Source organism: Cydia fagiglandana, chromosome 5 (assembly GCF_963556715.1).
Source record: "Cydia fagiglandana chromosome 5, ilCydFagi1.1, whole genome shotgun sequence".
NCBI lineage: Eukaryota > Metazoa > Arthropoda > Insecta > Lepidoptera > Tortricidae > Cydia > Cydia fagiglandana.
In genome coordinates this window covers 5,806,370-5,827,856 of record NC_085936.1, presented here as the reverse complement: position 1 = coordinate 5,827,856, position 21,487 = coordinate 5,806,370, and the positions used below count along the sequence as shown (strand labels likewise).

At 51.6% G+C, this 21,487-nt stretch overlaps 1 protein-coding gene across 1 annotated transcript in view; it reads right to left on the bottom strand.

Annotated features, from left to right (window-relative positions):
* The window catches only part of LOC134664346 (histone-lysine N-methyltransferase 2C-like), a 77,862-nt gene that overhangs the window by 2,879 nt on the left and 53,496 nt on the right, over nt 1-21,487 (bottom strand). Inside the window, exons 49-55 of the mRNA XM_063520920.1 lie at nt 15,825-21,449; nt 15,225-15,323; nt 14,411-14,629; nt 13,152-13,307; nt 12,499-12,637; nt 8,956-9,232; nt 477-606 (exon numbers count right to left, since the gene is read on the bottom strand). Of these exons, the coding sequence (XP_063376990.1) occupies nt 477-606; nt 8,956-9,232; nt 12,499-12,637; nt 13,152-13,307; nt 14,411-14,629; nt 15,225-15,323; nt 15,825-21,449 (6,645 nt within the window). The remainder of the gene's footprint in view (nt 1-476; nt 607-8,955; nt 9,233-12,498; nt 12,638-13,151; nt 13,308-14,410; nt 14,630-15,224; nt 15,324-15,824; nt 21,450-21,487) is intronic.

The window sequence follows — 21,487 nt, the reverse complement described above, 5'->3', positions numbered from 1 at the left end:
TCTAAATGAGCCGTTTAACTTAACTCATGCAACAAAAATTTATACAGGGATGGCCAAAAAATAAGTGCATTCCCGTTGCCGGGGAGGTCTTGGAATTATATGCGATTTCGGCGTTGGTCACATAGTAAAAGTTGCTCAGTATAATCCCAAAACCTCCCTGGCAACGGGAATTATTTATTTTTATTTTTTGGCCATCCTGTATACATGTTTCCCTTGTGGCATAAAAATCATCGATAAATAATTGTTACTTAAATAAGAGAAGTCATCAATGCACGCTGTCAATGGCTACATCGGGAAAATAGCAGATGCTAAAACTTTGATAATTTATAGATCATTTAAGTAAGAAAACAGTAACTTTCCTAAATCAAAAATAAAATGGAAAGGAGTTTTCCATTTAATTTTATTTATGATCTATTCTTAACGATAGTCGATAACTATGCAAAAGAGAGTGTAGAAAGAGAACTTATTTTCCTTACCTTCGCTTCATATTGTTTCTCTCGGATCTCGGACAGCTCGGAGCGGATGATCTCGCCGATGTATTCGATCACCATCGTGTGCTTCTCGATGTCTCTAGCCGCGTACAGACCCAGCCCCTGGATCTTCGACCTGTACACATAATATACGTACGTAAGTGTAAAAATAGGTCGGGAGCCTTAGGGTCACTTGTACCAACCTTTAACCAAGTGTAAAATTGTACTGGTAACCATGGTAACTTAACTTACTTAACTGGTAACCAGTTAAAACCGGGTGAGGGATTGGTGCAAGTGGCCCTTAGTCGGACATAGGATTTAGATGCCGCCTGAAGAAAGCGAGAGAGCGAGTTTTATGAATTTCAGAAAATTCCGAACATTTCAATCGATTTGTTGCCATAATGTTGTTTTCTACTTACCTACCCTCTATATAATCTAAAACAATATTGATTTTGTTTGGAAGACTGGTAAATACAGTTTAAGTAGATATGGCTCATAAATTCAATTTTATTTTTCTTTCTGCGGTTATTATATATGTTAACATTATATGTGACGTCCCAAAGGTATAGGTACCTTATGGCGGTTGGCGCTTACGCTATTATTAACGCCGCTCCAATATTATTGCGGCGCTATGCGATGTAAGCGCCGGCCGCCATAAGGTACCCTTTTCCGTGGAACGTCACCTACTCATTAATGAACCTCCAGGTCTGTTTCTTAAGTATATTAAGTACACTACATTGTACTAAAAATCCATTTGTATTATGTGACTGTTTGTGTTCTAAATAAATAAAAAAAAACGAATTTGTTAAGTAAAATCCGGTTAGTACGACTTCGCTTATAACAACCAACCGCTTATAGCGACGTAAGTATAGGCACTTGTTTGGTTTTAGTACAAGCTACTATGAAAGAACAACCGTTTATTACGACTCCGCTTACAACAACCGACCGCTTTTAACGACGGAAATTGACACAAAATCCGTCCGTCAAGTCCGGTTACAGCGACGAGCGACGTAGTTTTTACAAATAAATTGTTGGTAAGAAGCTTACTCCGTCCCGCTCACCCAACTCCCCTTTTGCCTACACGGAGCAAGATGAAATAGTCACGTGACTTTTCGTAAACTTGCTCTTCTTACTTTCGTAAACTAAATAAAACCCAATTCCCATTATTCATTTGAGCTTAAACTTCACATAAGTACATAATTATGTAAGTTGGGTATCAATGCAATATTTGGTAGGTACCTTCGAGCTGATCTGATGATAGACACAGGAGGTGGCCATAGAAACTGTGTGATAAAACAACGTCATCTTGATTAGATCTCCAAGCATTACGTGTTTTTATTTTACGGGATTCGAGTAATTTGCGGATGACGAGTGAGTACGCGTATATTGAAAAGTGGCTTCTTCTAAACACACAAGTCTCTCCATTTTGACAAGGTGTCGTAATACTAACGTAAAAAACTATTTTAAAAGAAATGTTTTCTTTTTTCTTTAAGTGTCGCATAAGTATTAATAAATATAAAATGTTGTAATTATTTTGATTGAAAAAATATATTGAAATTGGCAGTTTGTTTTGTACGACGTCCGGTTAGTACGACGTAATATCAGCGGTCCCTTGGGTGTCGTTATAACCGGACTCTACTGTACTTTTCCAGGCATAGTACGATTTATCGACCACAGACGCGTAAATAAAATTTCTACTTTAATGTTAAAGTTGCTACTTTAATGTTTAATCGGCATGTGCCGATTTAAGGTTCAAATTAGATTGCATTTTCGGGAAATGTGACTTGTTTTCAAATGAATCATCAAAGCTGGATTAATTCGAATATATTTGGATCTTTTGGGAAAGCCTTGTAAATTCATCATTCAGACCAAGCCCCCTACTCTGTCTGTTCTCTTTCACGGCGCAGCAACTAGTATCATTTCTCTCTCCTTGCTCTTTTAAAAATGCCGTTTGTCAAAAAAGGACAACCATACTGTTGACAAGATGGACTTGAAATCCAAGTGTCCCCTTTTTAGGCGACCCAGGTTGTGCATGTGTGCGTAAAAACGTATATGTGTGCTCTTTTAGGGATGTGAAAAGTCGATTTTAATCATGTTATATATCGATAAACGCTACACAGCGGAACGAAATAGCGATTAATTGAAGCTTCAATATCTTCGTTAAACATAAACACAATTGAAATGCTAATGGATAATGAATATATTATAATGTAATAAAATAATTCAATTATTGCGGACCACCTATTTTAGTAGGTATTTATGTATTTTAATTAAATATCTGAACTTTCCCTTGGTTCTCTCCTGGGGCGTGACTATAAAATTGTGATCTGATAACCACAATAAAGAAAAAAAGCGTTTTTGTTCAGTTTAGGTATAGTTAAACCTTTGAAGTAAAATTAAAATTGCAAGAAATGTCGATATTTTATCGATATGACTTTATCGACATGGCTACAGCAAAGTGGGTCGCTTTGTTAATCGTACACTAAACAAAAAGTGGTCCCACTGACAGCTCGCTTGGAAGGTATCTGTATATTCTTATATCTATGATTCAGACACAATTGCAATATGGCGGTTTGTTTACATATTCGCAAGTTCCATAGAATGACACTCTAGTCAAAAATAATTAGAAGGAATCGGTCGAGTCAGCGGCGGTAGCACGGTCGCATTTTTATCGCTTGTCACCATGCCTGTCACGTTTTAAAGGCGATAAAAATGGAACCATGCTGCGCCGGCAGTAGTTGAAATGTGTCGTCAAAGGTTCAGTCGGGGTCGGTGCGGAGGGTACCTGGCGAGGTAGACGTTGTTGCGCCACTCGGATTTCATCTTCTTGTACTGGCTGCTCTTGGTGTGCACGAACTGCTTGCTGTAGGGGCAGGCGGGCCCGTCGGCGGCGGCGAGCGCGGGCGGCGGCGCGGCGGCGGCGCGCGCGGCCGGCACGCGGCGCCAGGAGGGGTGGGGGGTGGGGTGGAGGGTACCTGGCGAGGTAGACGTTGTTCCGCCACTCGGACTTCATCTTCTTGTACTGGCTGCTCTTGGTGTGCACGAACTGCTTGCTGTAGGGGCAGGCGGGCCCGTCGGCGGCGGCGAGCGCGGGCGGCGGCGCGGCGGCGGCGCGCGCGGCCGGCACGCGGCGCCAGGAGGGGTGGGGGGTGGGGTGGAGGGTACCTGGCGAGGTAGACGTTGTTCCGCCACTCGGACTTCATCTTCTTGTACTGGCTGCTCTTGGTGTGCACGAACTGCTTGCTGTAGGGGCAGGCGGGCCCGTCGGCGGCGGCGAGCGCGGGCGGCGGCGCGGCGGCGGCGCGCGCGGCCGGCACGCGGCGCCAGGAGGGGTGGGGGGTGGGGTGGAGGGTACCTGGCGAGGTAGACGTTGTTCCGCCACTCGGACTTCATCTTCTTGTACTGGCTGCTCTTGGTGTGCACGAACTGCTTGCTGTAGGGGCAGGCGGGCCCGTCGGCGGCGGCGAGCTGCGGCGGCGGCGCGGCGGCGGCGCGCGCGGCCGGCACGCGGCGCCAGGAGGGGTGGGGGGTGGGGTGGAGGGTACCTGGCGAGGTAGACGTTGTTCCGCCACTCGGACTTCATCTTCTTGTACTGGCTGCTCTTGGTGTGCACGAACTGCTTGCTGTAGGGGCAGGCGGGCCCGTCGGCGGCGGCGAGCGCGGGCGGCGGCGCGGCGGCGGCGCGCGCGGCCGGCACGCGGCGCCAGGAGGGGTGGGGGGTGGGGTGGAGGGTACCTGGCGAGGTAGACGTTGTTCCGCCACTCGGACTTCATCTTCTTGTACTGGCTGCTCTTGGTGTGCACGAACTGCTTGCTGTAGGGGCAGGCGGGCCCGTCGGCGGCGGCGAGCGCGGGCGGCGGCGCGGCGGCGGCGCGCGCGGCCGGCACGCGGCGCCAGGAGGGGTGGGGGGTGGGGTGGAGGGTACCTGGCGAGGTAGACGTTGTTCCGCCACTCGGACTTCATCTTCTTGTACTGGCTGCTCTTGGTGTGCACGAACTGCTTGCTGTAGGGGCAGGCGGGCCCGTCGGCGGCGGCGAGCGCGGGCGGCGGCGCGGCGGCGGCGCGCGCGGCCGGCACGCGGCGCCAGGAGGGGTGGGGGGTGGGGTGGAGGGTACCTGGCGAGGTAGACGTTGTTCCGCCACTCGGACTTCATCTTCTTGTACTGGCTGCTCTTGGTGTGCACGAACTGCTTGCTGTAGGGGCAGGCGGGCCCGTCGGCGGCGGCGAGCGCGGGCGGCGGCGCGGCGGCGGCGCGCGCGGCCGGCACGCGGCGCCAGGAGGGGTGGGGGGTGGGGTGGAGGGTACCTGGCGAGGTAGACGTTGTTCCGCCACTCGGACTTCATCTTCTTGTACTGGCTGCTCTTGGTGTGCACGAACTGCTTGCTGTAGGGGCAGGCGGGCCCGTCGGCGGCGGCGAGCGCGGGCGGCGGCGCGGCGGCGGCGCGCGCGGCCGGCACGCGGCGCCAGGAGGGGTGGGGGGTGGGGTGGAGGGTACCTGGCGAGGTAGACGTTGTTCCGCCACTCGGACTTCATCTTCTTGTACTGGCTGCTCTTGGTGTGCACGAACTGCTTGCTGTAGGGGCAGGCGGGCCCGTCGGCGGCGGCGAGCGCGGGCGGCGGCGCGGCGGCGGCGCGCGCGGCCGGCACGCGGCGCCAGGAGGGGTGGGGGGTGGGGTGGAGGGTACCTGGCGAGGTAGACGTTGTTCCGCCACTCGGACTTCATCTTCTTGTACTGGCTGCTCTTGGTGTGCACGAACTGCTTGCTGTAGGGGCAGGCGGGCCCGTCGGCGGCGGCGAGCGCGGGCGGCGGCGCGGCGGCGGCGCGCGCGGCCGGCACGCGGCGCCAGGAGGGGTGGGGGGTGGGGTGGAGGGTACCTGGCGAGGTAGACGTTGTTCCGCCACTCGGACTTCATCTTCTTGTACTGGCTGCTCTTGGTGTGCACGAACTGCTTGCTGTAGGGGCAGGCGGGCCCGTCGGCGGCGGCGAGCGCGGGCGGCGGCGCGGCGGCGGCGCGCGCGGCCGGCACGCGGCGCCAGGAGGGGTGGGGGGTGGGGTGGAGGGTACCTGGCGAGGTAGACGTTGTTCCGCCACTCGGACTTCATCTTCTTGTACTGGCTGCTCTTGGTGTGCACGAACTGCTTGCTGTAGGGGCAGGCGGGCCCGTCGGCGGCGGCGAGCGCGGGCGGCGGCGCGGCGGCGGCGCGCGCGGCCGGCACGCGGCGCCAGGAGGGGTGGGGGGTGGGGTGGAGGGTACCTGGCGAGGTAGACGTTGTTCCGCCACTCGGACTTCATCTTCTTGTACTGGCTGCTCTTGGTGTGCACGAACTGCTTGCTGTAGGGGCAGGCGGGCCCGTCGGCGGCGGCGAGCGCGGGCGGCGGCGCGGCGGCGGCGCGCGCGGCCGGCACGCGGCGCCAGGAGGGGTGGGGGGTGGGGTGGAGGGTACCTGGCGAGGTAGACGTTGTTGCGCCACTCGGACTTCATCTTCTTGTACTGGCTGCTCTTGGTGTGCACGAACTGCTTGCTGTAGGGGCAGGCGGGCCCGTCGGCGGCGGCGAGCGCGGGCGGCGGCGCGGCGGCGGCGCGCGCGGCCGGCACGCGGCGCCAGGAGGGGTGGGGGGTGGGGTGGAGGGTACCTGGCGAGGTAGACGTTGTTGCGCCACTCGGACTTCATCTTCTTGTACTGGCTGCTCTTGGTGTGCACGAACTGCTTGCTGTAGGGGCAGGCGGGCCCGTCGGCGGCGGCGAGCGCGGGCGGCGGCGCGGCGGCGGCGCGCGCGGCCGGCACGCGGCGCCAGGAGGGGTGGGGGGTGGGGTGGAGGGTACCTGGCGAGGTAGACGTTGTTGCGCCACTCGGACTTCATCTTCTTGTACTGGCTGCTCTTGGTGTGCACGAACTGCTTGCTGTAGGGGCAGGCGGGCCCGTCGGCGGCGGCGAGCGCGGGCGGCGGCGCGGCGGCGGCGCGCGCGGCCGGCACGCGGCGCCAGGAGGGGTGGGGGGTGGGGTGGAGGGTACCTGGCGAGGTAGACGTTGTTGCGCCACTCGGACTTCATCTTCTTGTACTGGCTGCTCTTGGTGTGCACGAACTGCTTGCTGTAGGGGCAGGCGGGCCCGTCGGCGGCGGCGAGCGCGGGCGGCGGCGCGGCGGCGGCGCGCGCGGCCGGCACGCGGCGCCAGGAGGGGTGGGGGGTGGGGTGGAGGGTACCTGGCGAGGTAGACGTTGTTGCGCCACTCGGACTTCATCTTCTTGTACTGGCTGCTCTTGGTGTGCACGAACTGCTTGCTGTAGGGGCAGGCGGGCCCGTCGGCGGCGGCGAGCGCGGGCGGCGGCGCGGCGGCGGCGCGCGCGGCCGGCACGCGGCGCCAGGAGGGGTGGGGGGTGGGGTGGAGGGTACCTGGCGAGGTAGACGTTGTTGCGCCACTCGGACTTCATCTTCTTGTACTGGCTGCTCTTGGTGTGCACGAACTGCTTGCTGTAGGGGCAGGCGGGCCCGTCGGCGGCGGCGAGCGCGGGCGGCGGCGCGGCGGCGGCGCGCGCGGCCGGCACGCGGCGCCAGGAGGGGTGGGGGGTGGGGTGGAGGGTACCTGGCGAGGTAGACGTTGTTGCGCCACTCGGACTTCATCTTCTTGTACTGGCTGCTCTTGGTGTGCACGAACTGCTTGCTGTAGGGGCAGGCGGGCCCGTCGGCGGCGGCGAGCGCGGGCGGCGGCGCGGCGGCGGCGCGCGCGGCCGGCACGCGGCGCCAGGAGGGGTGGGGGGTGGGGTGGAGGGTACCTGGCGAGGTAGACGTTGTTGCGCCACTCGGACTTCATCTTCTTGTACTGGCTGCTCTTGGTGTGCACGAACTGCTTGCTGTAGGGGCAGGCGGGCCCGTCGGCGGCGGCGAGCGCGGGCGGCGGCGCGGCGGCGGCGCGCGCGGCCGGCACGCGGCGCCAGGAGGGGTGGGGGGTGGGGTGGAGGGTACCTGGCGAGGTAGACGTTGTTGCGCCACTCGGACTTCATCTTCTTGTACTGGCTGCTCTTGGTGTGCACGAACTGCTTGCTGTAGGGGCAGGCGGGCCCGTCGGCGGCGGCGAGCGCGGGCGGCGGCGCGGCGGCGGCGCGCGCGGCCGGCACGCGGCGCCAGGAGGGGTGGGGGGTGGGGTGGAGGGTACCTGGCGAGGTAGACGTTGTTGCGCCACTCGGACTTCATCTTCTTGTACTGGCTGCTCTTGGTGTGCACGAACTGCTTGCTGTAGGGGCAGGCGGGCCCGTCGGCGGCGGCGAGCGCGGGCGGCGGCGCGGCGGCGGCGCGCGCGGCCGGCACGCGGCGCCAGGAGGGGTGGGGGGTGGGGTGGAGGGTACCTGGCGAGGTAGACGTTGTTGCGCCACTCGGACTTCATCTTCTTGTACTGGCTGCTCTTGGTGTGCACGAACTGCTTGCTGTAGGGGCAGGCGGGCCCGTCGGCGGCGGCGAGCGCGGGCGGCGGCGCGGCGGCGGCGCGCGCGGCCGGCACGCGGCGCCAGGAGGGGTGGGGGGTGGGGTGGAGGGTACCTGGCGAGGTAGACGTTGTTCCGCCACTCGGACTTCATCTTCTTGTACTGGCTGCTCTTGGTGTGCACGAACTGCTTGCTGTAGGGGCAGGCGGGCCCGTCGGCGGCGGCGAGCGCGGGCGGCGGCGCGGCGGCGGCGCGCGCGGCCGGCACGCGGCGCCAGGAGGGGTGGGGGGTGGGGTGGAGGGTACCTGGCGAGGTAGACGTTGTTGCGCCACTCGGACTTCATCTTCTTGTACTGGCTGCTCTTGGTGTGCACGAACTGCTTGCTGTAGGGGCAGGCGGGCCCGTCGGCGGCGGCGAGCGCGGGCGGCGGCGCGGCGGCGGCGCGCGCGGCCGGCACGCGGCGCCAGGAGGGGTGGGGGGTGGGGTGGAGGGTACCTGGCGAGGTAGACGTTGTTCCGCCACTCGGACTTCATCTTCTTGTACTGGCTGCTCTTGGTGTGCACGAACTGCTTGCTGTAGGGGCAGGCGGGCCCGTCGGCGGCGGCGAGCGCGGGCGGCGGCGCGGCGGCGGCGCGCGCGGCCGGCACGCGGCGCCAGGAGGGGTGGGGGGTGGGGTGGAGGGTACCTGGCGAGGTAGACGTTGTTCCGCCACTCGGACTTCATCTTCTTGTACTGGCTGCTCTTGGTGTGCACGAACTGCTTGCTGTAGGGGCAGGCGGGCCCGTCGGCGGCGGCGAGCGCGGGCGGCGGCGCGGCGGCGGCGCGCGCGGCCGGCACGCGGCGCCAGGAGGGGTGGGGGGTGGGGTGGAGGGTACCTGGCGAGGTAGACGTTGTTCCGCCACTCGGACTTCATCTTCTTGTACTGGCTGCTCTTGGTGTGCACGAACTGCTTGCTGTAGGGGCAGGCGGGCCCGTCGGCGGCGGCGAGCGCGGGCGGCGGCGCGGCGGCGGCGCGCGCGGCCGGCACGCGGCGCCAGGAGGGGTGGGGGGTGGGGTGGAGGGTACCTGGCGAGGTAGACGTTGTTCCGCCACTCGGACTTCATCTTCTTGTACTGGCTGCTCTTGGTGTGCACGAACTGCTTGCTGTAGGGGCAGGCGGGCCCGTCGGCGGCGGCGAGCTGCGGCGGCGGCGCGGCGGCGGCGCGCGCGGCCGGCACGCGGCGCCACGACGCGCGGCAGCGCGCCTCCGCGCGCGCGCAGCCCGACGGGTTCACCGCCAGCCCGCCCTCCAGCAGCGCCGACCGACCGAACTTGAACCGGTAGTCCGTCAGCGTTTCTATGCCTGTCGGAGAACGCCGATACGTCACTACAACTCTTACGCTCCCACCGGTCAGTTACAGGCGGTCGCTTAAGATAGATTTCCTAGGATACAACAAATAGGGCTAAATATGGATGTCGTAGTTTTTGTATGGAGACGGCCGCTATATGACGGCACCGCTATCCTAGGAAACCAGAGCATTAGTATAGAGCGAGGGGCAGCACTACTGCCGCGGGTGCTCGGAAACTGATGTCAGTCTATATTGAGGGGCTGAAATTACTTAACCATGAACTAAACACAATGCGGCAAAGTTGAAAAGACGTTGCGACCTGACCATAAACAAGCCTTTGGATCTTGCGACTTAGACACTTGTACTTAAAAATACTTGGAAAAGTTACGGGAGGCGCGCGTCTGTCGGACGCTTCGGATCTTCGAATCGCTCCTTCGGCCTTTGCATTTAGTTAGATTCTTGTACTATTGCTTTGTGTTTGAATACCGAAGTCGAGCATCTCGCGAATGCTTGATGTATTATAATAATTTAGAGTAAGGCCAAGCGCGCACCACGATTATTTGTCCTGCGATAATTACGTCGCAGAAATGCAACGTATGTGTTTATATGTTAGTGCGCGCATATGCGACAAAAAAATCGCAGCGATTTTAAAATTGTGATTTGTCACATTTTTCCGCGATTGTTCGCGACGCGATTGTCGCAAAGTGAATTGCAGCATGCGGAGTTGTATGGCCCCGCGCGCACTATGATAATAAAATCGCACCCCGGCCGGACCTCAGTCGGCATTTCGCTCTCCAAACCCCAACATCTCGGCACCTGCATCTCCAATGGAGTCTCAAAATGAGACGCTAGATGTTGACCATTTAATTATGGAAATAGACGGGGATCACCTTTGTGTTATAAATGCTCAAAGTCATACAGCAATCTCATATTAAAGACACGTTTCATGACAAGCGACTGGTACGAAATCCATGTTGAGAATGAACAAATCGTCGACTTTTTCATCGCAGTGCGCGCAGTGAATTTTCTGCGATATATTACAGCGCGATTCTAAAATCGTGTCGCAAAAATTAATATCATGGTGCGCGCTTGGCCTATAATACCTTAAATGTATACTCCTTCAATTTGAATTTAGAACTCATTATTATTTTTTATTTGATTTTGTTTCTAGTTCTATGCCATATATATAGACTTTAATATTATTTAGAACTGCTAAAAAACAAGATCGGCTTACTTTAAATATTTCGTCAATTTTACCTTTGTTTCTAAAAACTGTGATATTAAAATTATTTTCTCGTAACTGGACTGAGGGGCTACCGCGAAAACCGAAATTCGCAATTTGCGGGGATCTTTCTCTTTTACTCCAATGAAGGCGTAATTAGAGTGACAGAGAAAAATGCTCGCAATTTGCGAACTTCTATTTTCGCGGTTATAGCCCTGAATCTTGTTGCTCACCGATCCGTTCAAAAATATACATAAGAACTGAATATAATTAATAGATATTATAATTATACAATTAATACAGAAATGTAATGGTACTTAATGAAAAGGAATATTGTGTATATTGTTTCGACGAATCAGATACTCTCAATAAAATCTATACATGAGGCCAAAGCTGTTCATAAATATTAAATGACTTTATTATCTCTATACGCCTTACTAACTCTATGAACCTAAAGCGTATATAGTGCGTCAAGCAAATCTTGTCAGTAGCAATGTAAAGCAAACTAAAGTAGGGCAACACTCAAAGAGTAGTATTGCGCTAAGAAAAGCAGCAATGTACAATGTACATCGAAACAAAACTTTTTTTTTCGCTGAGCGCGCCTTGTCACGTACGTCAATTCAAATTGTCACTCGCGGATTCTCTATTGAAAATGTTTGAAATTGTTATTAATACGTATGGACGGACAATTTAAAAGCGGTGTGTGATGTTGATAAAAATGATTAACTAATTTGAAGATCTCAAAATAAAATTGTAAGTGGACTATGCCGTTAAACAAGAATGTATGAATAAAATCATTGCTTCAGCAGGTAGATGTCATACTGGATTTTCATATTTTATTAGATTTTTCAGTTGGCACTGTAGGCATTGTAGGCACCTTAGCTTTAATTAAGCACAGTCTTATTTAATATATTGGTATTTAATGGTAACACAGCAGAAATATCTCTTGAAATAGAATCGATTCAGATTGTAAACATTGTAAACCATTTGTAAACAAACAAGATGATGGCTGTCATTCGCGATCCACATTCCACAGATAAAACACAGATGACACGCGATTTTCGAATTATTAGAACACAGTGTTGCTAACCCGCGATTTTTCAAATTTGCCGCCGTTTGCTACTGACAAATTTGCTTGACCCAGTATATTTACCAATAACAAATAAAGTGATAATAAAAACAACATTAAAATTAAAACTCTATGTGTCCTATTGTGGAAAAAAAAAACACAACGACAGTCAAGAACGGAATTCTTAATTTGAATTTATCAGATTTTTGATATGCCTAGTCCATTGGTTGGAAAGCCCGTTCGAAATTGAAACTTATTTGCAATATAATAAGGTCGTATTTTGTAGATCTCTCTCATACTTATAGTAGGCTATTGAGATAAAATTAAATATCCCACAAAAATAAGCAAGCAGAATTAAACCTTGTGTCAAAGACATAAGTCATAAATTTCAATGCCAAAGTTTTAACTAAGGATGTTTCTCGCCTAATATGAATTGACCAGTGTAAGCATCAGTTAGCTAGCCCTAAGCAACCAAAGGTCAAGCTGCAGTTGAAAAACTAATAAAGATAAACTTAAGCTGATAATTTTCCCGCCGTCTCCATGCTTCTTTAAGTTGGGTATTGACTGGTCAGCTGCCTGTTAGCTATAGTTTTCGCGAAAATCGCCAGGACAGAGGTGAAATTTTTTGTATGAAAACTTGCAACTTTAAATGCATTTTTTGACGAAACTATTGCAGTCTAAAATGAAGTCAAAATCAGTCCATCGACTCAATTTTTTGCAAGCTTTCTAATGGTACCCCACACGATTCTTACAAATGAAAAAAGTTTCAGCCTACCCCTCTCAACCCCCTAAATTTCCCCCTTTAATAAGAAATAAGTAGTTTTGACTTATTCCCAATATGAGTGGTGGTAATTGCTATAACTGTTCCAAATTTTAGGTATCTATGTCAAACGGTCTCTGAGAAAAACGTATTTAACTGATTTGCAAGACCGAAGTGATCCCATAAGTGTTCCGTAAACAAAGTTTTGTACGGAACACTAATAACATACCAGGTAGGCTCTCGAGCACTCGCACGACGGCCGGCTCTGTCAGCCCGAACAGGTCCTCGCCGGTCACGTAGTTGGGCCACAGCTTCAGCACGCCGGGCTCGCCGCGGGCCTCGCGCAACGCTGCCACTGCGTCTAACACCTGGAGAACACAACTAGTGTTTCAAGTCTGTTATTTATATACCTATTACCAGTGGTAACTACTGGGAGTAAAACTTCACCTTAAACCCAGTAGTTACCAGTGGTTAAAGGTGGGAAAAAATTCTCAGTAGTTGCCACTGCTAACAACTTGGAGGGACTAGTGGGAACAACCCTCTAAAATATGTTCAATGGTATAGTGTTCAGTTGTGCAGTGATTATCATCCTGTCCTAGCCGGTTTCGGCCTCGGCGACTGGGTATTCACTGGCTAGTGAGAGCGACGATCGTGAGCTCTCAGGTGGCTGACGTAGCCTATTTTTGCGGTGAATGTACGTCCACACACACCGCAGGTCAGCACCCCTCCGACAAAATTGTAATTTATGACCGCAGGTGGTCGGGCCTTTAACTCGTCGCGCTTCGCGTCGAGTTCCACTCGCCTCTGCTCTTCAAAGGCTTGCACTTTTGTACTCACTGTATGCATCCACTTGTGCAGTGAAATGGTAGTATAATGAGGTACCTTGGCCCAGGCGGCGCGCGGCGTGGGCGCGCTCATGTCCTGCTCGGACTCGGACTGCAGGCGCACGTGGAAGCGCGGCCGGCCCGCCTCCTCCGAGATCCAGCACACGTAGCGGCAGCGCGCGTTGGCGCGCGTCATCGACCAGTAGAATCTCACCTGACATACAAACATTTATATTAACGTTAACAAATTTATCACATCTGCTTTGGAACATGTTCTTGTCATCATTAATCCCTCAAGTCAGCGTACGGGACTAGGACTAATATAGCTTTTTGACATTTTAAAGTGCTGGGACTCGATCGAGAGTTAAAGAATAAATGGGCAAAAACGCATGAGTTTTCCAATAGTACATTATTGTCGAGGCTCGGAAGTAGCTACTTGCAGGCTGAGGATTCGTTTTAAACGGACGACCTTGGGAGTCCGTTTAATTGAATCCGAAGCCAGCACGTAGCCTTCCAGCCGAGTCATATATAGTGCTTTTCTCAAAAATGGTGCAAGAAACATAAATATCATAGAAATATTTTACAAAAGCAACGTTCTTACGTATATATTTTCACAGAAAAAAGCCCTTGCCGCCTTTTTATTTTTTTAATAAAAAAATAGAAGTGTATTTTTCTGCCGAAAATACGCCAACCTATTTGAGACAGCTAAATAGTCGCGGTACTAATCATCTGTTTGGCTGTTTAATGGGCCTGTGCCTTCATTTGATATGGCCATTTCAACTTTTAAAAAGTTTGGAACTCGAAAAATAATGGAATTTGTATGCAACATTGCAGTCCCAAAATCGAGACTGCAATGTTTTTAACTTTTTAATTTTTGACTGACCATAAACTACGCGCTTCGCGACCTATTTTTTAGACGGCAAAGTCGACTTTGCCGTCCATTTTTGAGAAAAAATATTTGCATCATTCTCTCAGTCAGTTCAAACTACAAGGCGTTTCGCGCCCTTGTCGCCGTTGCAATACGGCGTGTATTATGTCCTACTAAATGGTGTAATCAAATCCCTCAGACCAAATTAAAGTTGTGTTTAGTTTATTTTAAACACTTCGTTCTCTATTGTGCTACTAAATGTAGCTTAGAGCTTCTCACGATCTTATATCCGATAGGTTAGATGTAGTTGGGCGTGTGGAAAGCAACTAGCTGGTGCGGCAGCAGGTGCCCGGGGCTCAGGAATATGAGGCCTCCCACTCGGATGAGGTGGTTGGTGTCAGAGCAACATGACGGGAGCTGTACCAGGAGACAGCACCCGTGGTACTCACGATCTTATATCCGATAGGGTAGATATAGTTGGGCGTGTGGAAGGCGGCCAGCTGGTGCGGCAGCAGGTGCCCGGGGCTCAGGAAGATGAGGCCTCCCACTCGGATGAGGTGGTTGGTGTCCGAGTGCAGCATGACAGACGCGACTTGTCGCTGCTCGTCGCGCGACACGTATACACGACGTTGCACGCTTAGGGTTGTCAGCTCGTTATCTTTTTCGCTCTGAAATATGAATCTTGTTTATAGTTCGTTTTTTTAGCATTAGAAATAAGGTAAACAATCTTGATGTGTCTTTGAATGAAAAACACATTTTAAAAATAAGTAACGGCAAATTCGTAGACTACAAAACACAAGTGGACATTGATGTGCACGTATCAGCTTTAAGCTGCCTGTGTGTATTTACGTATAATAATAATAAATATGTAACAATTATGAATCTAATACGATCATTTATATTCTTCTGCTTTCATAAGTAATAGTTACTGATTTTTAAAAAGCGTTTTTCAGTTAAAAGACGTGTCAAGATCGCTCACCTTCTTGCAAGTTCTTTTTAATGCTAAAAAAACGAACTGTATTAACAACAAACTATGTAGTTACTTTTGGGTTAGCCCCGTGTAAGAGAGGCCTGATTATTAACATTTGTAATTAACAGGTAGTGCGCTACACGTAACCTGCAGCTCAAGCTCAATTTGCCGGCCCAGCTTTTACTACAAATAAAATTATGTTTTTAATTACGATTTATGTTTGAAGGTTTTCTGTTTTTAATGTACTCTGCTGCGGTGTTTAAATCAAACAAAAAGATCCAAGAGTGACTTACCTTGGGTGCGTGTGATGCGCAGAAAGCAGTCTTGTTCTTGTAGAAGACACAGTTGTCTTTGACGGCGCAGCCGAGGTGGTACACACTGCCGCACCGCACCTTTGAATAATTCTTGGAATTAGTCTGTTGTCTCCCAGCGCTATCCCAGCAATTCTTTATTAGAGTAACATTAAGACAGATGATTTAGAACAACATAAAAACTGGAAAAGTTTCTTTCCTCAAGGTACACCCAGCCGTAAATTGCAAGGTCACTTTATGAATGATATTGATTTATGTGTCCATGCAATTTTGCAGCTCAAAGTAAATTATTTGTAAATATTCTTAATTTAACCTCCCCATGGAAATCCGGGGGGGAGGCCTTTGCCCAGCATTGGGACACTACAACAGGCTAATTAGAAAAAAAAACCTCTTGAGCCCCAGGGACGAGAGATATCGCCTCCGAAATGACAATCAAATTTAAATTTATAACTTCAAGATCTCTTTTTGACTGGCAAGTTTAGATCCCTGGGATTCCAGAGGTTAATTTACTGAAAGTTTGCTCTGTTTTGTAACGGATTTAAGATGAACGAGAAAGTTGAAAGATGAGATATAATTATTTACCTTGAAGCAGCGCACGGTGGCGCCGAGGCGGCGGCACACAGCGCACGTGGCGTTAGAGCCGGCCGCTAGCGCAGTCTCCACGTTCATCAGCGCGCCGCTCACCGTCTCGTACACTCCCTCAGACCACAGCGCACAGTTCAGGTGCACCCATCGATCCACGTCACAATTCAGTAGCCTTGAAACACCATCCGCCACTCCGTCGCCCTGGATCCCGCATAGCTCGCAACGTCGAGAATCCTCCGTAGTCACCGGCATTATAGCGACCCCAGTTCTGAATACAAGTTCGGTGAGCTCCCGGTCCGTGGGCCGTTTGTACTTTACGGGCGGTCCGATGCACCCCGGCGACCACGCTTTGTAGCGAATGCCTCTGTATTTTTCCTTCTCTACGCTCTGGTTGCTCTTTTCGTCTGATTCGTTCTTGAGGTCTTCATCTAAGCCGCCTAATCCGACGTCCTCGCCGACTTCTTTCATCAGCTCGTCATTGTCCAGTGAGTCTATGAAGGACAGGTCCATTTTTTCGTCCTTGATGTCCGGTTTGATGTCTAAATCGTCCGTTTCCATGCTCTCTGTGGACGCCGTGTCGAAGTCATCACGGTCTTTAGATAGGTTCGTCTCGTTGTCAGACTTGACGTCCTCTTTTACGGGCGCTTTCGACTTTCCGTCTAGAATGATGTTTGTGGGCCGCCAAGCGAATCGTTCGTAGCATTGCGTGCTACAGAAGTATAATTCTGAATCGCTATCGCACAGGATGTCTTCGGCGTTGCCTTTGTTTGCTGATAGCAATGGGAATTCGGACGCCTTTGCTCTGACGACCGAATCTAATATTACTACATCACAGTGACGGCAAAACTTAGCCGCTCCGTTGAGTATGCTTTGAATGTCAATAGGCGTGCCCTCCTTCCCATCTTTGCCTTTTGACCTGTACAGCCCCAATTTGTGGGATGGTGGCGTAGCTGTTCTTTCTACGATTTGGTAGGAAGTTGGCGGTGGTATGTGTAAGATCCCCGCAAGTTCTTTCAATACGCCTAGTATATCTTCAGCGGCACCGGATGTTAATGTTAGTGTTACTGTTACGTTTTCGTTGCTCTCTGTGCTGCCTGGCGAGTCGACAGTCTTCATGGGCGAGTCTGAGTCGAGGCACTTCAGCGCCGTCGAGCCATCTTCGTCCTTCAAATGGAACAGTGAGACTGGTTTGACTCTGATGGGAACAGGCGCGATGAGAGGTATGATCGGGGACACTTTACCGGACATTGCGGAATCACTGTCTTCATCTTCTTCGTCGTCATCAATGAGTTTTAGACCAGGGAAGCGGTTCGCTGGTTCAATATCAAGGCACTCGGGACTCGAACAGCTCACTATGCTATCTGGAGTATCCGTGTCTCGCTCCTTACAAATGAAGTCCAATTTCTTATCTTCTGGATCTTCATCAAACACGATCGGCTGGAATTCTTGATCGTAGAAGCCTCTTTGAGTAGACGCTTGCGGTTTCTCCGGCAGTGGCTCGTCGTCGCCAAAAGGCTTCGTGTTGTAGTAATCAGCGACATTCGGAATCTTTGCGTTGCCGAATTCTCCAACCAGATCACCCTTCATAATATCGTAGTCCTTGTTCTTTAATTTTGTCAAGTCTCCGGACCCGAAAAGTGGGCAGACTGCAAAGTTAGTAGTTAGGGACGGTTCTTGAATTTGCATTGGCTGCAGTAGCCGGAGCTGAGCCATCAGATTGTCAATAAACGTATCATAATCTTCCTCGTAGCGAGAGCCCTTTCGCGGTCTCTTCTTGGCGTTCGCTGCACTCACATTGTTCTCTGCTGCCATTTTCATGTTCAGTTGTAGTTGTTTCCTCTTCTTCTGTTGATATTCTCGCCTCTTGCGTTTTTTGGCCTCGGAAGGCGTTTCGGGAGCGTTAGCCTCCGCGGAAGGATCCATGTTGACGCTTTCAGGAAACTCTTCCTTCATTGGCTGGTCGAGTTTCCCTTGGTCTGAAGCAGTGGAGACTCCAGAGGTTGCGGATTGCTGGGAGCTCTCATCGAGCAGCTCTTTCTTAACATCCATGGGAGTGAAAGGTCTCATGACAGGGCTTTGTTGTGGCGGCGTGACTTCCTTCTTTATCGCTTGATGGATTTGTTGAGCGTCCATGCCCATGGGGTACATTGGCATCGTTTTTATTGTCGGTGAACTCTCCGGCAACGGCGTGGTCTCTTCTTTAGTCATAATTTTCATACTCGGTTTTCGTACGTCCATGAGCGACTGTGTGGAGGAGTGCATCAAAGGTGACATAGAAGATGTCGGGATGGTAGTCTGCATGGGCATGCCTTGCATCGTCTGAATAGTCTGCATGCTCGGTCGACTAGTGTACGGAGAACTGACTTGTGTATTATGCGTCATGATTTGCCGTGGCGAGTTTTTAGGTATTTCCACTTCTTGTGATAAGGCTAGGGTAGGTGGTGGGATTGAAGGTCTAGCTAGTTGGGCTTCTAGCGAGGGTATTGTCCCTAAAGCCGGTGCGGTCCTTTGAATAGTCATCGTCCGCTGCGGGACAACAGTTGCGGCCGAGGTAGTGGTCTGCAGCAGTTGTTTTAACAACACATTCTGAGACTCATCATTCCTCTGATTGGCTGAACCCTGCTGTATGATTTTGTTGCCAGCGTTGTCTGTAACGATCGTAGAAGTCGCCGTCGGCTCGTCGGTCTCCATTGGTTCCGATTTCACAATGACAGATTCCACGCTATGCCTTTTAGTAGGCTGTATGTGACCTACAATAACTTCTGTCTTGGGTTCATCGGTAGATTTAGATCGTTTCAACGGCGAGGTTAATTGCGTATGCAATAATTTGGAAGACGTTATAAAATTAATTGGTCCCTGGGCAGGTTTCGTCTGCATTTGGTTCATTTGGCTCATTCCTGGGCTAACTAGAGTGTGAGCGCGGACGGTCACATTTGGCGGTGGTTCCTTGCCCATTACAGGTCGCGACGTCATTACCAACGCTGGGGGTTGACTGGAGCTAATGCTTTGAGGGTTGAAAGGGAGATTGCCTGTATTAATTTGTCTCGTGGGCTGAAGTAATGTATGCCCTAATATGCTCGTAGGCAATGGTTGTCCCTTTTGGAATCCGCTGACAGTGGTCGTAATAGTGTTGTTGGAATGCATTATTGACTGCGGCGCGGACGAACTGTGTATTTTAGAGAGCGCTGGCATTTGAATAATTTGGGAAGCTACAGACGTAGCGTTCATGTCTTCGTTAGAAGAGAAACCCTGGTTAGTTATCAGGGGTGATTGAGCAGGGGACTTCATTAAGGTATTTTGCATGCCCACAGGAGAGCTTATGGGAGATGATACTGTAGGGGACTTTCTGTTCTGACCCATTGATGATAGCGTGTTGACGCGAGACCCGAGCATTTGTGCCGCGCTCATGGGCAAACTGTCTGAATTAGGGATGGACGTTATCGGTTTCTCCATCCTCTGCACTGGTGACGGCCTCGAAGCCGCAACTTCAACTTTGGACGACGGCAGAAGGTTCTCGAAATTGACTTGCGTGGGGGCTGTGGCGTCACTATTTTTTCTCATTAGCGATGATACAGTTTGAGCATCCACTTTCGACGTGGCTGTATTTAGGGAAGACATGATGGTCCGCAGTTGTTGGGATACGTTCGCCATGTTAGATTGTAACTCTGATGGCTGAGAGAGCGGGGAGAGCTGAGGCACAGTAGCGGACTGTAAGCTCAATCTGTCCGTATCTCGTTTAGGGAAACTGTGTTGCTCCATTGGTTCCTTATTTTCCGGTTTTGCGGCAGGATTTACGTTAGGATTTTGTGGAGCATGAGTTTGAGGATTCGGTTTAGGATTAGGTTGCTTCATAAACGGTTTAGCGTCATCTGTTATATTCTCTAGCATGCACAGCATGTCTTCGAACGTCTCCACGCGTTTCTGATTACCTTCCACAGTTTCCGCGTGTTCTTGCATAGTGATGTCATTCAAATACCTCTCCTGTGACGGAGTAGGGGATGGTATGGAAATCTGTACGGATTCTTGAGTCATATCAGATGTGATTTGCATGTTGGAATCGATGACCATCTCTTTAGTTTGGTTCGCGATAGCTTTAATGGTCTTTACCACGTTTTCTTGCGCTTGTTTGTCAGCTGCTGACGTATTTTGTGACTGATCTGAGATCGATTTGTTATAAGAGAGTAATAGGTTACTTTGTAGACTGTCTTCAGGTTTATCTTCGTCGTCCCCTTCCATGATGTTGTCGGGAATCTTTTCTGGTATAGGATCGGGGCTTTTTATGTCCGCCTTTCCAAGCAGCAATGGCGTTCTATCAGTTATACATAACGAATGTGGCAGTTCAGTCTGCTGACTGATTTCAGTCTCAATGTCGATATCTTTGCTTGTTTCTTTGATTATTGGAGGTGGTTTATGATCTAAATGAGCTAAACCTTGGGAGGTCATCGCACCCAAATGTTGCGCGGTAGTAGTTATCTGGTGTATTTCTTTGTCCGCGTGGGTGTCAGAGGCAACCGTGCTGTCAGGGGACGCCGCTTCATCTTGGAATATCTTTGCCGGCAATGTCGCGTCATGCGTCACTGAGAGACTAGAGAGCTTAGTGTTAGATAGCGACAAAGCCATTGGCTTTTCAATGGTTTTGACGATCTTTTGTTTGACTTGATGTTGCGTTAGTATCGACACTGGTACTCTGGACGCGCCGGCCGCGGTATTGGACGTGGCGAGCGTAATCACTGGATTCAGGGTTGCCGTTTTAGGTATGTTCGAAGATATAACGCTGATGACTGAGCTGATCGGCTTCGATTGTGGGTGCGTGGACATGTTGATAGTTAAGGGTGGATTATTTAAATTAAGAGGCACTTTTTTGAGCTGAGGTTTCGCACCGGCACCATGACCGCCGATAGGAACGGAAAGGCTCTTTAACACGGGCACTGAAATGGTCTGGTTTGCGATAGAAACAGAAGCGACAGTCGCTTGTGAGACTTCGTTTAGAATCTTATTGTTGGCATGCGGGGAGAGCACGGTGGCGCTTAAGACTGGTAGCCTCGACAAGGCACTGCTTTGTGACGGATTCACCAGCTTGTATTGCTGTACGTTAGGGGAAGCTTTATTAGCAGTGGACAAGCTTATAACGGCTACAGTTTTTGTTGTAGTCTCGGTTCTGGTAGTAGTTTTCTCAGGGATAGTTTCCTCCTCCATTTCGTCCTCAGGTTTCCCGCTGTCGATGAGCTCCTCAAAGTCCTCCTCGGTCGCGATTCGTTCCTCGGGCGATATCGCTCCCGGCTCCACTACCACTATATCGGCGTCGTCTAGGTGTTCCTCGACTATTTCCTCTATATCGTCATCGTCGTCTTTCGCGAAGCCCATTCTCGCGGCGTCGTCGGACATGGCCGAGTACTCTACTCCATCAGACGAGTAGAGTACGAATTCTCTCGTTTCGCTGGGGCTCTGACTGGCGGACTCCTCGGACGGCCGCTCGTCGGAGGTGCCGGGGGCGCTCTTGCCGGCGAACCTCGGGCGTGGGGGTGTTCGCCGCTTTAGTATGGATACTTTGTTGATGTGGGGTGGCCTGCGGCGGTCGTCGTCCTTGTTGGGCCACACGGGGGCGCCGCCGAATAGGCCAACCTGAACAAAGCAAAATATTCAATACATGGTATACATAC